General features: G+C 46.2%; 1 protein-coding gene across 2 annotated transcripts in view; it reads left to right on the top strand.

Moving 5' to 3' along the window:
* LOC119951080 (adhesion G protein-coupled receptor A3-like) overlaps nucleotides 1-16,806 on the top strand; it is a 664,838-nt gene that overhangs the window by 588,913 nt on the left and 59,119 nt on the right. For both annotated transcript variants that reach the window (XM_038774125.1, XM_038774126.1), the window contains exon 15: nucleotides 9,777-9,904. In XM_038774125.1, coding sequence (XP_038630053.1) covers nucleotides 9,777-9,904 — 128 coding nt within the window. The remainder of the gene's footprint in view (nucleotides 1-9,776; nucleotides 9,905-16,806) is intronic.

A 16,806-nucleotide genomic window follows, 5' to 3' on the forward strand; every position in this document is an offset into this window, starting at 1 on the left:
CCATCTAACCTGCACATCATTGGACTGTGGGAGGATACCAGAACAACAGGAGAAAGCCCATGCAGACATGGGGACAACATGCAAACTCCTCGCAGTCAATCACCCAAGGTCAGAATCAAACCCGGATCCCTGGCACTGTGCGGCAGCAGTGCTATCCACTGCATCACCATGCTGCCCTATCTATCCTGTTGAAGTTCCATCAGGATAACAGTGGCCTTCTCCCCTGTTCTTTCACTTTCAAGGATCTCAGATGGTCTTCATGGACACTCCAGATTCGTGTGTTGCAAATAATTTTCTGGCACTGAAAAAGTAGTGGCAAACCTCTGTGAATTTTACTTTGCACAGTCAGAATTAATTGTTAATCGCTGGCTATTAGCCTAGCAAGGTATGATACAAAATACAAAGATTCACAATGTGGCAGCATGTTCCGTTTACTGTCCCTCCAAGATTAGGAAGGACTGGTGCTCCATGCCCCAACACCAGCATTACCCCCAGCCATTTCCATGGGGTCAATCGTCATTAGATTTTCATGGCAAGCTGATAGCAGGAGCCTGCCGTAGGCCCTCATGGTAACCAAGGTGAAAAAATAGCAAGGCTAGCACTGCAGCACTTAAAGGAGTACAGGGCACTAAAGAAGCAAGTGGTTCAAATCAAATCTGCCTCAGCCAAGGGCTACAGACGTTAAGTGTCTGAGGTGGAATTGAAGGGAGAAGAGGCACCTCTCCCTCCATTCTCACAGTTTGGTGGCTTTCCTATCGGTAATGCAAGGATTATTGCCAGATTTCACCAGGCAGTCCTTGCAAATGTCAGCAAGAGTGGAGACAGGGAGGCAAGTGGGGCAGGAATCTAGGCTGAATCTCCTGCAACCATTTGCAAGCAGTAGACAAGAAATCCAATGACGTGAGGAAATCAAGGGTAGGGTGGGAAGGTGGCTGTAGGACTCGTTACCTGATTCCCCCATTATTTCAGAAACTAAAACCCCAAGTGATTTATCAAATAATAATAAGAATGTTATTTCATTCAAGAAACATGTTCAGAGCCTGAAGGCTGGTTCGCAATGTACCTTACATCTAAACGATTCATATATGGTTGTGTCTCAAATCCAGCATCTGAAAATTAGAGATGTTTGAAAATTGAACATTTAAAAAATGTGCTGTGCATTCATTTTAATTGAGTAATTTTTTTAAAATTACCTGGACAATTTGGCTAGGCTGTGCATTGGCACAATGTGGTGCCTGACTAGTTACTCTCTTGTGCATCAGTCACTGAAAGTAAGCACATAGGTACAGCAGGCAGTAAAGAACACAAATTAGCCTTCATAGCAAGAGGATTTGAGTACAGGAATAGGGCTGTTTTACTGCAATTGTACAGGGCAAAGATGAGGTCACACATCATGTATCGTGTGCAGTTTTGGTGTCCATATCTAAGGAAGGATGTTCTCACTATGGAGGGAGCACAGCAAAGGTTTATCAAGCTGATTCTTGGGATGGTGGGACAGTCATATGAGGAGACACTAAGTTGGTTACGATTATATTCATTGGGGTTTAGAAGAGTGGGAGGAGATCTCACTTATGAAATGCAAACAAGATTAGACAGGTAGATTCAGAAAGACTGCTCCTGATATCGGGGGAGTCCAGAACTAGGGGTTTGAGGATAAGGGGCAAGCCTTTTAGGACTGAGGTGAAGAGAAATTTCTTCACCCAGAGAGGGTGAATCTGTGGAATTCACCACCACGGAAAGTAGTGGAGTCCAAAATATTGTGTGATTTCAAGAAGGAATTAGATATAGCTCTTGGGGCTGAAGGGATCAAGGGATATGGGGGGGAAAGGCAGGATCAGGGTACTGAACTTGATGATCAGCCATGATCATAATGAATGGTGGAATGGGCTCAAAGGGCCAAATGGCCTACTCCTGTTTCCATTTTCTATGTATGCTGCTTGTGCGTCTATTCCCATGCTCAGAGCGACCGTTGACCCCTCCCAACCCGGACTGACCTGAACAACCCCGGTCCAAAATTCAGCAAGATCTGAAATGTGGCACAGCCTCAATCTCGAGGTTGCTGCTTTTCAGACACTGCACTTGCAGAGACTAAACGTGTAACAGTCATGCAGCAACCAAAATAGACTCAGTAGGATATTAAAAGGGGAATGTTGAATTAAAATTATATTAAAATTACAAATAATGATAATGTTATTTAATTCAAGAACCATATTCAGAGCCTGATTGTTGGATTGCAGTGAACCTTATATAAAAAATTCTACACAGTCCAGTCTCAAATCCGGTATCCAAAATCAAGGACATTTTTAGAATGTGCCATGCATCAATTTTGAGTAAAATTTAAAAATACCATATTATAGGCACTAAAACGCATATAACTTTCCATATTTTAAGTATTTCATTGAGAACTCGAACCATGTGAGCAATAGGGCTACATTGGTACCTTTCCATTCTGCATCTTGTGAGGTTGAATTAAGTTTGCGCCTCTGGAGTTGCCTTGATTGTGCTGGGTGTTATGGTGATAACCAGTTCTGAAATCCCGGAGATTGCAGAAGGATTTTCCAAACTTAGTACAAATGCTAATTCCCCTTGTTTGTAGAGCTTTGAGCTTTGTGACGTGGGGGCTGCTGTTACTTGACTGGTACTGAGGGCGTAAGATCAATCTCGGGACATTCACCGGGGGTGTCAAGAGTTTCCTGAAGCTCACTGATTGCAGCTCCTATACTCCGTGACTGTCATATCATCCACATATTTAAAGTATTTGAGGCTAAAAGAAGAGAGAGTATCGTTAATAAGGACTAGGTGGGAAAAATGGCCTTTGCCGAGTGCCCTGAGGCACATCCAATCGACTCACTCATCCAATTGAACACTTTCAGGCAGATATCCACAAACATCCAACATTGGGTGTTGGGCGTGTCATGGTGATAATGTCATTGGATTCATAATCCAGAGGCCCAGGCTAATGCCCTGGGGACATGGGTTCAAATCCCATAACAGCAACTTCTGAATTTTAAATTAAATTAATAAAACTGGAACATAAAGCTAATTTCAGTAATGGTAGCCATAAAACTATCATCAGTTACCTTTTGGTGAAGGAAATCTGTCATTCTTACCTGGTCTGCCCTACATGTGATTCCAATGACAGTAATGTGATTGACTCTGAAATGGTTAGCAAGTCACTGAGTTCAAAGAGCAATTATAGATGGGCAACAAGTGTTGATCTTGCCAGTGACGCCCTTATCCCATGAAATAATAAAAAAGAGTGTTTAGTAGAAGTGGTAGAAGAAAGGTGGGAAGATATCCAGCAGCTGAAAGCTTGGGAATCGGAGACCTAAACAGCCTCACCCCATGCCTCATTGATACTTTGGGTTGCTGTAGGATTGGCAATTGGGGACGCCAAAAGTGAGACATATAGTATTGAGGCACATCGTCTCCCTTTCTTTGTAGTGGGGATAAAAGTTGGCTAAGGTCTTCTCCAAAATGGCATTGTTTCTCATAGGTTTATCCATTATCAGTTGAAGGGCAGTTTTATTAAAAATCAGGTCAATGTTTACTTGTTTAGCATCTGCTAAGATCACAAATCCTCCTTTCAGATGACTCGATCAAATTCTGTTGACCATCTTGATTCTGTGCTAGATTAAGTCAGGTTCCTTTTTGCAATTAGGGAGTGAGTACACGGCAGTGACATAGATTCCTGAAACATCTCTGGGAAAATGAGGGGGTGGTGGTGGATCCACGCTACCTCTATATCTGCTTGAATCACAATGTTATTGAGTGAAGTTGGATTGAGTTCCTCTTTAGCATACATCAGCTCACTGCAATCCGTTTGAACTGAGAGGCACAATGAACAAAAATCACGAAATAACCATAGATATAGTTTTGACAACCAAGAATATGTTCTTGAATGTAATCTGCTTTAGTCCTCCAACTAAAATTCAACTTCCCTCAATACTGTCAAAGTTGATGCATGTATCCTCAAAGCCAAGAATATAACATCCAACAATGTTCAGGAAACACTTTTGAGACTTTACCTCAAACTGTCAACAACAAACTCTAAGATGGAGGCGTGGAGAGAAACAGGAGATCCCTATTCAAGCTGTAAGGAGAAACTCAACAAAAACAAGTCAGATATGCTATGAACCCTTTCTTCACTACATTCTAAAAGACTCAATAAGACTAATGCGACTGTCCTTTCAAACAAGAATTACTTGAATGATTTCCAAGAATGATTTATAATAATAATCTGTATTATTGTCACAAGTAGACTTACATTAACATTGCAACCAAGTTACTGTTAAAAGCCCCTAAGTCGCCACACTCCGGCATCTGTTCGGGTACATCGAGGAGAATTCAGAATGTCCAATTCACTGAACAGCATGTCTTTCGGGACTTGTGGGAGGAACTGGAGCACCCGGACGCAGACATGGGGAGAACATGCAGACTCTGCACAGATAGTGACCCAAGTGGAAATCGAACCTGGGACCCTGGCGATGTGAGGCAACAGTGCTAACCACTGTGCTACCGTACAATGTTTTGCAAACGTTTTTTGCCCGGGACACCTTTTTACCAACCGACCAATATTCGCGACCCGCGCAGGCAAGCCTTCACCACCCACACCGGTTGGCCTTTGAGACCCATGCCGATGGACCTTCATGACCCTCGCCTCTCGAACTTCATGACCCATCATTTTGTCTTCCTTTAATGTGACAGCTGAGCCTGCTTGGTCCTCACAACCTCACTTGCTTTGTCATTTAGTGTTCCATTTCTGCTAAGGACTTCAGCTGATGATACAAGTTCCCACTGCATCCTTTGAAAAAAATCAAGAGGTTTGTCCTCGAACTCACCTTGCATAGTCTTCAAATGGCTTTGAGGATTTGAGGGTTTTAGGCTGGGATTCTGCAAAACACGGCTAAGTGTCGACACCGGCTTAAACACCGGAGTGTTTCATGGCGGCGACAACAGGCCTCCTGGTCCTGCGATTCCATGGCCCACAGGGGGCCAGCATTGCCCTGGAGTGCCCCACGTAGTGCCGGCACCAATACGCGACCCTACATTGCCGGCTAGGGGTCCGCGCATGTGCGCGGCAGCCAGCCACCGGTCTGTGCATGCACGCGGCGGCCACTTCCTCGCCGGGCCCACGCAACATGGCGGAGCCACACAGCGGGCTGGGGCAGATGAAGGTAAGCCCCTCCCCTCGGATCGCCCGTGTCCGCCGATTGGTGGTCCCCGATCGTGGAGTCCCCTCTGGAGTCTGATCCCCCGCCCCCCCACCCCTCCCCCCCTCACCAGGATGGCCACCGCGGGGGCGGGTCCAAGCTCCTGCCGGCTGGAACCATGTCAGACCCATGCGGCGGGAATTTGGCCGGTCGACCGTGGAGAATCGACGCGGGGGCCTCTTTCAACGGCCCTGACCGGTGGCGCGTCGATTGCGTACACGGCTGGTGGCGATTCTCCCGTCCCCGGAAAATCGCGTCCCGGCGTCGCAGGCCGTCTCGCCATCAACTCCGATTCACTGAGGCGCCGCGGGCAGCTGTATATAACACATATGGGCTTTGCATCCTGATTTTCATTGGTTCAATTAATAAACCCATACATCAAGAAAGCTTCTTTATACTGCTTTGTTCCTGATTTCAACTTCTTCTTATGGGTTGTTCACCAGAGGCCCTGAAGCTCATGCCAGCACTGCTGGCATCTACAAAATGGAGGAATCTATCTTGCGCCCAAAACACGTGATGTCAGGGGCACGTACCTGCTCCCTACCAGCACTTCTGGAGAAAAGACCCCATCGATTTTCAAAAAGAATCTGCTCCTGGGTCAGTGTGCTGACGTTAGGAGGAAGCAGTCTGCCTTGCTGGGCTCCGGGCCTGTGAACTGCTGAGGGGTCGGCATGCAGGGGATGGACAGCATTCTGAAAGCCGCCATTTTTAAAAGCCAGTCGCATCCATTGAGCACTTCTTCCCATGATTGGGAACACCGCGATTGATGGTCCTGTGACCCTCCCAACACCTGCCCACAACCAACCTGGGGGTCGCAACCCTGAGTTTGAAAGTGACTGATTCATAAAGTGTCTTTCTTAATCTCAGTATGTCTCAAAGCAGTAGCGCTCAAGATTCCCCATTTCCCATAACAACCACCCCAATATCTCAGCCAAGCCTCCCTACTTAAGGACAATCCACTTGATTGGTATCCCATCTACCAATTTAAATGTTCACTCCTTCTACTGCGGGTGCACCATGGCAGCAATGTACCTGCAAGATCTATCTCAGCAACTGGCCAAGGCATCATTGACAACATCTTCTAAAAGCGTAATTTGTACAGCCTAGAAGGACAAGGGCAGCAAATGCATGGGAACTCCATCACCCCTCCAAGGGACACAATATCCTGACTTGAAATTATATCACTGTTTGCTCAATGTTGCTGGGTGAAAATTTTGGAACTCCCTACCTCGCAGCACTCTTAAATGTGGTTCAAGAAGGCAGTTCAATACCACCTTTTGAAAGGCAGTTGGGGATGGGTTATAAATGCTGACCTTGTCAATGATGCTCACAAACACATTTTTTTCAACATTTGCGGTTATAAAACTGTCACTCATCAGCCCTACATGCCTATTGTTGGCACGTTAACCTGTCCCTCCATCAGCCTTTCGGTTTTGATTTAGGATGGTTTGATTTACTGATGTTTTCCTAATACTTTCCTGGCTTTTTCAGGTTGAAAGGCAGTTGGCTTTGGAGGAAGAGATAGTTGTTTCATATTAAACAGTGCATTTAATGATTCGCCATGCTTCAAACAACTCTCATAAAACTAAACAAGTTATTTTATTCATGATAGAATTATCCTCAGAATATATGTGATGAACTGGAGATTACCAGTCACTATTTCTCATTGCATAGGGTTATTTTTTTATGGAACAACTGTTATTCTTAATTATCTGCAGGATTTTATGTGGATGAAAATGAAGCAGATCATGATAGGATTGTAATATTATCAGCAGTCTGCAGAAAGGGGATGAATAATAATGTACAATTTAGCCAAAACCAATCGGGAACATCAAACCAAATGAGACCCTTAATTAGAGGGTTTAGGTAGTGCCACAGTACCCCTGTCTGTGTGGGTTTCCTCCAGGTGCTCCGGTTTCCTCCCACAGTCCAAAGATGCGCAGGTTAGGTGGATTGGTCATGCTAAAACTGCCCTTTGTGGCCAATGAAAAAGGTTGGTTGGGGTTACTGGGCTACGGGGATAGGGTGGAGGGTGCTCTTTCCAAGGGCCAGTGCAGACTCAATGGACCATATGGCCTCCTTCTGCACTGTAAATTCTATTTTTTTTTAAATTGCCATCATCCATTGACCATCATCATCCCCCCAACCCTCAATTTCCCTCTTTCCAATCACTCTCTTGCCGCACTTTCATGAGTGCAGCTATGATGAAAGCAGTGAACCAACATTCAATTATGCTCCACCACTCGATAGAAATTAGGCCCAAGCTTTAACTTCATGGCTACCTCAGTCCCAATCCCAATCTTGGGCATTCCTGAAAGTCTAAGCCTGGGAATTGAGTGATCGAAATTGATTATAATATATTTGTCACTTTCATGTGTGTATAATGTAATTTGAACGACCTATTATTTTCACTTTTCAAAAATTATATACTACATTCTTATGTTAGTACAGTTTATATGTACACACCTTGAAATAATTGCTGCTTTCATGTCCATATATGAGTGACGACTTCCCAATAAACTCACACCTTTGAATCCTTTAGGTCACGCAACCTTTTTTGGACTTCCAGCTAGAAGCTCTTAGCAGAGGGGCAGCTCGGTGGCAAAGTGATTAGCACTGCTGCCTCATGGTGTTGAGGTCCCAGGTTTGATCCCGGCCCTCGTTATACCTATCAGCATACAATAGTGAATATAGTACCATGAATAGCCACTAGAGGGAGGCTGCAGTTACTACTATATAGCAGTGATGCTGGACCTTCGAGGAGGAGGGTATGCAAGAGACAGCTAGTGAAGGTCATAAGAGCAGTTAGTGTGATAAAGTTAGATTATAGTTTCTACCAATAGTGAGATTAGCAGTAGATGAGTGTAGTCAGATGTTATTGATCAATTCTGTATTCTGAAGGATTAAGTGACGAAGCCCAGTTTAGTAGTGTAAATAAAATCATAGCTTTGTTTAAGTAAAAGCTATACTGCGATCTTTGTGGAACACTACGCCAACCATCTTAAATAAAATAAACAAAACAAGACACCACACCTGGGTTACTGTCCATGTGGAGTTTGCACATTCTCCCCGTGTTTGCGTGGGTTTCGCCCCCACTACCCAAAGATGGGCCATGCTAAATTGCTCCTTAATTGGAAAAACTGAATTGGGTACACTAAATTTAAAAGAAAAAAAGAAGCTCCTAGCAGCTCCGATAAAAATTGCACTGTCAGTGATATATTGCCGCATTGAAACTTTCTTTTCAGATTTAGAGTGTTTCTCCTGAAAGAAGAAACACCCTCAGTGCTCAGTTACAGAGGTTACAAACATTTGGAGGGACTTATCATTGCAGTAGGACTTTCTCACTTGATATTCAGCCACTTTGAACAAAAAACGCTCTTTTTCACAGCTGGATTCATGAGCTTTCCGATATTTATGTTGGCTCTGTAACTCATTAGACGCTTGAGCAACATTAAAGCATCATTAATGTAACTGTGTCGTGATCTGGTGCTAATGTTTAATTGGCGCAAACAAAGTTGCATTCACAGAAATCACACTTTACAAAACTGAGGTTTCATTAGCAGTTTAATAACTCGAAACACAGAAAATAGTAACCTCAAAAATTTGTGGCACAGAAGGCGACCATTTTGCCCATCGTGGCTGAGCCAGCCAAAAAGAACTATTTAGTATAATCCCATTTAACAAGCTCATGGTGCGTATCCCTGTTGTTTACAGCACTTCAAGCGCATGCTAAAGTTTTTTCTAAATGCAATGAGATGTTGAATTTAGGCAGTTCTTGTTAAATGAAGAATAGTGAGCTCCAAATTCCATAAAGCTAAAACATGTGCTGAGCAAACATAATCAAGTCCAAATCGTTAATCTCTGTATAAATGCAAGTTCTTTCTATCTTTCTTTCTTTCTCAAAATGGCTGCAAAGAATCCAAAGACTATTGCAGAGATTATCTTAATCTCTTATTATGATTGAGTTGGAAATTAATCTGTTATGAAATAGTTTTTATCATGTAAACTGTATCTAAGGGAAATGAAACAGCTGATAATTTATCATGGGATTACGTGAATGTTTTCTGAGAGACAAGTAAATTGTGTTATCCGGCATTTGATATCAACCGAATTCTCGAGTAACCGGAATTCCTCGTATTCCCGTCATACCAATTGTCATTTTACCAACTGGGTGTAATTTAATATTAATATTAATTATGAAGTGTCTCTATACTATTATTTTATGCTTTAATTCATGTTTTAACATATTGTTGAAAATTAGAGGTGAAACAAACACTGTTTTTACTTCCTGGGTACTTGTGTATCAGTTTATTCTACAAGGATTGCATCGTATTCTATTGGTAAATGAAACAAACTGTTGACCACCGTTTATGCTTAACCAGCAACAGCTATTCCCTCCCGCATGTCGGATAATAAAGATTTTACTGTAGTTCTGCCTTAGAAAGTGATATCTGAAGCCTTGTTAGATATCAGGTTTCTCTCGTCTGATGAAAACCATTCACTTTTCTACTGTGTGAAAAAGAAGCAGTGAATTTTAATGAATATTTTTGGATTGCCTTCCAGGATTTGAAGACTGTGCTTTCCTTCAACCAGTACCCAGGGGAGTTCCTGCATCCTGTGGTATATGCATGCACTGCAGTCCTTTTGCTGTGCCTCTTTGCGTCCATTATCACCTACATTGTGCATCACAGGTAGGAACTGCAGAAAAAAATCATTATTGATTTGTTCCATTGTGAGTCATATCAGAAGCATAAAATAGTTTTTTTAAGATTGTATTTTGGTTACATTTTGTGCCATTCAAGGTGAAAGGAAAATGAACGATACAAATTCTGAGTGAAGAAAATGAGACAAACACTTGGGAGACTGGTAAGGGTGTAACAGGATTCAGAAACACATTAAACTGATGGTCCGAGGGGCATAGCAGAAGCTGGAAATCAATAAAGATGTAGATGCATAGAAAACAGAACAGTCAGAATTTATTTCATGAGTAAAATGGCAGTCAGAAATAAACGAGAACCCATAAAATATGCGACTGGAGCCAAAACCTGAAGGTGACCACAAACTTGTTAATAATAAACACCTCCAGGTACTTACGGTGCAGACACAAATAACATGCCTTCTATTATCAATTAAATTAAAAAGAAATCACAGTGATATGAGTGAACTTGACTCTTAACATATTCTGTCATTGCAGATCAACAATCAAAAATAGAGTGCTTCATTATTTAGGTAGAATAAAAGTCATCTGAAGAGCTATCAAGTCAGACCTTGAGTATCATTGTGTTCAGTGCTATTCACAAATATATTGGGAGTGAGGTTCCCTGCATACACAGGCCATTAAAAATCCTTGGTGGTTACCAAGATGGGGGTGCAATTCTCACAAAGAAATCCTAAGTGTGGTCTCTGGTGGGAAAGGAGGTGGACTCGTTGGGTGGTTTAGTGCAATACAGATCACAACCCATCCTTAGAAATTATTTTGGAGCCAGTGGTGATGCAAGCCAAAAGTCTGACTTGTGGGACCCAAAGACGCTGGCAAGACTGAATCCTCACAGATTGGGGCGCACTTCAGAATAACCCTTCAGCACTTCCCCTCCCAGCTTCGCGTCAGCAAATAACCCCCCTTCTCGCTGGCAAAGACCACCCCCTCCCCACCTCCCTAATTGCTGTCATCAGCCCCCCACATGAATAACATCCCACTATAGGGTCATCAAAACCCCCCACCCCCTCTCTTTCAGGGCACCCCATTGACTTTTACAAGCCTCTTGATTGACAGCTGAAGGCTCTCTTAAAGGAGGAATTAGCTTTGTTTGCTTTTATAGCACTTCTGGGTCCATTAACTCTGAAGTGAACGAAGAAAAGTACAACACAGAAGCAGACCTTTCAGCCCTCCAAGCCTGCGCTGACCATGCTGCCACCTAACCTAAAACCTTCTGCACTTCCGGGGTCTGTATCCCTCTATTCCCATCCTATTCATGTATTTGTCAAGATGCCTCTTAAATGTCACTGTCGAACCTGCTTAAACCACCTCCTCTGGCAGCATGTTCCAGGCACCCACTACCCTCTGTGTAAAAACCTTCCCCCGCACATCTTCTTTAAACTTGCCCCTCGTATTTTAAACCTATGTCCCCTAGTAATTTAATCTTCCACCCTGGGAAAAAGCTTCTGACTCTCCACTCTGCCCATGCCCCTCATAATTTTGTTGACTTCTATCAGGTCGGCCCTCAATCTCTGTCGTTCAACCTCTCCTCATAGCTAATGCCCTCCATATGAGGCAACATCATGGTAAACCTCATCTGCATTCTCTTCAAAGCGTCCACCATCCTTCTAGTAATGTGGCGACCAGAGCTGAACGCTATTTTCCAAGTGTGGCCTAACTAAGGTTGCATACAGCAGCAGCACGACTTGCCAATTTTTATACTCAATGCCCTTTTTCCAAAGTGCTTTTGTTTCTGCTCTGAAGTGCTTCCTCGACTGGATCATTTTGAACTTCTTTTTTAAAATTTAGACTACCCAATTAATTTTTTCCTATTAAGGGGCAATTTAGCATGGCCAATCCACCTACCCTGCACATCTTTGGGTTGTGAGGGCGAAACCCACGCAAACACTTGGAGAATGTGCAAACTCCACACGGACAGTGACCCAGAGCCAGGATCGAACCTGGGACCTCGGCGCGTGAGGCGGCAGTGCTAACCATTGCGCCACCGTGTTGCCCCATCATTTTCAACTTCTGATGCCTGTGACGTAAGCCTGCACTGTAGGTACTTTTCCACCATAGCAGCAGCTGGCACCACTAAAACATTAAAGTGTAAGGATTCCTATATTAAGACCTTCTTGCAACCACTATTGAAGTCTCTGGATAGATGTGATGACCACGCCAAGGAGCTTAGTGGCCTTTGTAGCCCTTCGTAGGTAGGGACTGGGCTGGACAGATCCCTGGCACTGCCTCCTTGGCACTGCCAGATTGGCACTGCCAAGAGTTGTGCCTGAAGGGGGGAACTGGGCGGGGCCTGAAGAAGGAGCCCTGAATATGGGTGGGGGTGGTGTCTTTGGCGACCCCATGTCACTCACTTGGGGTCGGGAGGGGGGCCTGATGCCAGCGATTGGGGGTATTTTTGCCATTGAGAAGGGGCGCGCTGCAGGGTTATTCTGAGATTAGGGCATCCTTGAAAGATGGCACCCCGATCGCTGAGTATCCTGCCTTGCTGGCTTCTTTGGGTTCCAGACATCACGGACGGAATTCTCCGCAAGGCCCGACGCCGTCGTGAAACCCGGAGAGGTTCATGATGGCGTCGGAGTCCGCTCCTTGCCCCCTATCCCCCCCCCCCCCACCCAGGGGGGCTAGGAGGGCCGTGCCGTAAATATCGGCCGCGGGGCCTTGTCGCTGGGGTCAAGGCCCGGCGCGCCGAGAATGACACGGCCGGCGCGCCTAATGACGTCAGCCTCGCATGCGCAGGTTTGCTGGCTCAAACCCACGCATGCGCGGCTGATGTCACGACGGCTGACAGCTCAAACCCGCGCATGCGCGTTTGCCGTCTTCCCCTCCGCTGCCCCGCAATACATGGCGGCTTCATCTTGCGGGGTGGCGGAGGGGAAAGAGTGCGTCCCTTTGAGACACCGGCCCGACGATCGGTGGGCACCAATCGCGGGCCAGTCCCCTCCCGAGCACGGTCGTGGTGCTCACTCCCCTCTCCTCCCCCCACAAGCCACAAAACAGCTTTTGGCACCATGTTCATGCCTGCAGCGACCAGGTGTGGTTGCCGCCGGCGTGAACCGGTCTGGAATGGCAGGCCGCTCGGCCCATCCAGGTCGGAGAATCGCGGGTCGCCGTGATTTTTTTGGGGGGGGGGGGCGGGAGAATCGCAGGGGGTGCCAGAGCGGCCCTCCGCGATTCTTCCACCCGACGTGGGAGCGGAGAATCGTTCCCCACATTTTCGGCACGAGTCACCTCTGGCTCCAAAAAAACTTCACAGTGTGGGTAGAGTGCGATCTGAATTGAACCTAACCACCCAACAGTCTGTTGAGATTAGGAATTACAGCTCGTTTCCCGGCGGAGACCACATTTACACATTTTTGCTAGAAGTCCGGGCGGGATTCTACCAACGGGAGTCTAAGTGCTGACGCCGGAGTAAAAGTGCTTTACTCTGGTGTCGGTGCCCATTCCCAGACCACATTCTGGGTCCTCCGTGGGGCTGGCAGGGCGTGGCGCGATTTGCGGGGGCGGGGCCTCGGCACGGCATCGGAGACCCGGCGCCGCATAAAAGGCGCGGTGCCTTGTGTCCTGCGCATGCGCAGTTGGGCAGGTGCCAACCAGCGCATGCACAGTGGCTGTCATCCCCCAGGTCGCCCCACACAAAAATGGCACAGGGATGTACCATTGCCGGCAGAGGAAAGGAGGCCCACCGACAAAGAGGCCGGCTCGCCGATCGGTGGGCCCCGATCTCGGGTCACACACACCATCGGAGAACCACTCCGGTGAGGGAGACCCCCCACACACCCCCCCCCCCCCCCCACAGGCCACCCCCCCTCCCCCCAAGCGTTCCTGCAGAGTTCCCGCCGGCAGCGACCAGGGGTGAACGATGCCGGTGGGACTCTGTCGTGTTGGAGCGGCCGCTCGGCCCATTTGGGCCGGAGAATCTGCGGCCCCGCTGATTCCAGCGGCCCTCAGCCGGCACCACGCCAAACGTGCCGGCGCAAATGCCGCTGATTCTCCGCACCTCGGAGAATTGCGCGCCGCCGTCGGGGTGTCATGGCGCGGTTGCTCCGATTGCCCAGCGCGGGGCTCGGAGTATTGTCCCCTCCACCCGTGAACTCTCTGTTTCTCTCCATAGTTGCTGCCTGGTCTGTTGAGATTTTCCAGCGCTTTTATTTGCTTTTTATCTTAAAATTTCAAACAAGTTTAGCCCTTGTTCAGAGAAAGGCATCGGTTATGATGTACCGGCTGCATTGCACCAAGAAGACACAGTGCAGCCGGTAGATAACGGGAGATCCCTCTTCCAGGATCTACCCAGCTCATCACGGCTCGAGATATCAAACGTGATCTCGCGAGATGTCACAATCTAAAAACTGCCCATTGTGGGCAGGATCACTATCTGACAAATCTGCATAGAAGAGCATGACAGCTTGCGTCACTCCCATATTCACTCGCTGAATCTACCGAGGCCCAGGGATCTAACCCCTTCGCCTTGGAGACCTCGGGCGAGTGCCATTCAGTGCTGGTCCCCACAAACGTGCCAAAGTTCGTGCCATTTTTCCCATGGCAGGAAATGGGCCAGGGATGCCCCATGTGTGTGGTGTGGGCCGGGAGGTGGCGAGGACCCGTCTATCGGTGAGTTCAGGAGGTTTGGGAGTCACATCGGGGAGTCAGGAGATTGAGACACCATTTTGAAATGGCATCCTGATCTCTTCTTGCACTAAACGGGACGAAGTCCAGCCTCGGATGGGAGATCCCTGCTGAGACTCCAAATTGCAACAAAGTCTCAATAGATAGGGCAGCATGGTAGCACAAGTGGATAGCACTGTGTCTTCACAGCGCCAGGGCCCCAGGTTCGATTCCCTGCTGGGCCACTGTCTGTGCAGAGTCTGCACGGTCTCCCCATGTCTGCGTGGGTTTCCTCCGGGTGCTCCGGTTTCCTCCCACAGTCCAAAGATATGCAGGTTAGGTGGATTGGCCATGCTAAATTGCCTTTAGTGTCCAAAAAAGGTTAGGAAAGGTTATTGGGTTACGGGGCTAGGGTGGAAGTGAGAGCTTAAGTGGGTCGGTGCAGATTTGATGGGCCGAATGGCCTCCTTCTGCAATGTACGTTCTATGTTCCTTTGCGCTGTGAAAGCTGGGAAACACCCAGCTAAACGCGCTCGTCATGGGACTCAGTTACAATTTGGTTAGATTGTGCCCACCATCTTCACAAATGAGTCGAAGTGTATGCCAGGAATGGCAACCTGGAGAATTGTTGGGATTCTATGAATATTTATTGTGGAAATTCTTTGAGGACTTCACCTAAGAAGAGCGAGTTTTGTGCTGTTGTACCATGTTCATACCTTTTAAATACTGGCAAAGACATGGGAGTGCATGCTCATGTGAATCTAGTTGGGGTCCCCCTTACTCTGAAAGGGGAAATGAGTCCAGGCAGAGTGGCATCAGCTGTTGGAGGAGTGGCGAGAAAAGGTGGACAGGTTGGCAAGACTTATTCTGACTTACTGCACACGTCATGATCTTGCCAGTCGAGGGCCATCAGCAATTGTGTTAGAGGTTCAAGTTTGGGAACAGCTGGAGGAGGAGGAGGAAGAGGATGAAGAAATTAAAGAGGGACAGCAAAGGGAGCATCAGGGGTTTCTAGGTTGACACCAATACCTGGGAACAAAGCTCACCGCCATTTTAATTGAGAACACTATTCTACCTTTGCAGCCCTGGAGCCACATGCTGAGGATCCATCAAGAAGCTTATTATCCACATTCAATCCTTTCAACCATAAATAAAAAAGACCACCAATTTCACCACTACCAATTACTATGTTTCTGTCCAGCAAACAAACAAGGAAAACATGACTTACCTAATGATTCTTTTTTGGTAATTCGGAAGGAGATAAAACACATAATCATGACATTGAATGGTGGGATGAGCAATGAGATATGTGCATTTAAAATAAGGAAAGGGGATACATTGAATAAACTAATCAAAGTCAAAGAGGATAAAGTCCCAGGTCTGGATGGATTACATCATCACATCTTAAAAGAATCAAGGGAAGAGATTTTTTTTTTCAAATTTAGAGTACCCAATTCATTTTTTCCAATAAGGGGCAATTTAGCGTGGTCAATCCACCTAGCCTGCACATCTTTTGGGTTGTGGGGGCGAAACCCACGCAGACACGGGGAGAATGTGCAAACTCCACACGGTCAGTGGCCCAGAGTGGGATCGAACCTGGGACCTCGGTGCCGTGAGGCTGATGGGCTAACCCACTGCGCCACCGTGCTGCCCTCAAGGGAAGAGATGGCAGGTCCATTGCTACACACACTTTATGATTCATGAGAAAAAGATTTAGTGCCAGAGAAGTAGCAAATGGCTCACATAATTCCTACAATGAGTATATCCAGGGAATTATACACAAGTCAGTTGAGTATCAATGGTAGGGGAAATAATGGGGTGACTATAAAGGAAAGAATAGAAGAATATCTAGAAAAGGAAAATAGATTAATGAATAGTCAGCATAGTTTTCAAAAGGGTAAATCTTTCTTGCTTCGTCTTATCAAATTTTTTGAGGAGATAACAGATACAGCAGACAAAAGTAATGCAGCAGATGCAATTTATATGGATTTTCAAAAGGCCTGTGATCAGCTGCCCCATAATAGACTAATACATAAGTCAAAAAATGTGCAGTCAGGGAAAAGTGACAAAATGGATTGCTAGCAGGTGTCGAGCCAGAAAAGCAGAAAATGGAAGCACAGTGATAGAATGTGGGAAATGGTGTTCCACAACAATCAGTGCTGGGACCACTGCCAGTCACAATTATTGTTACCGACTTGGACTTTGGAATCAAATACAATTTCTAAATTTGTGAGTGATGTTAAATCAGTGGTGGGGAGTACAGCAATAGTCAAT

The sequence above is a fragment of the Scyliorhinus canicula genome, chromosome 16, assembly GCF_902713615.1.
Source record: "Scyliorhinus canicula chromosome 16, sScyCan1.1, whole genome shotgun sequence".
Classification (NCBI taxonomy): domain Eukaryota; kingdom Metazoa; phylum Chordata; class Chondrichthyes; order Carcharhiniformes; family Scyliorhinidae; genus Scyliorhinus; species Scyliorhinus canicula.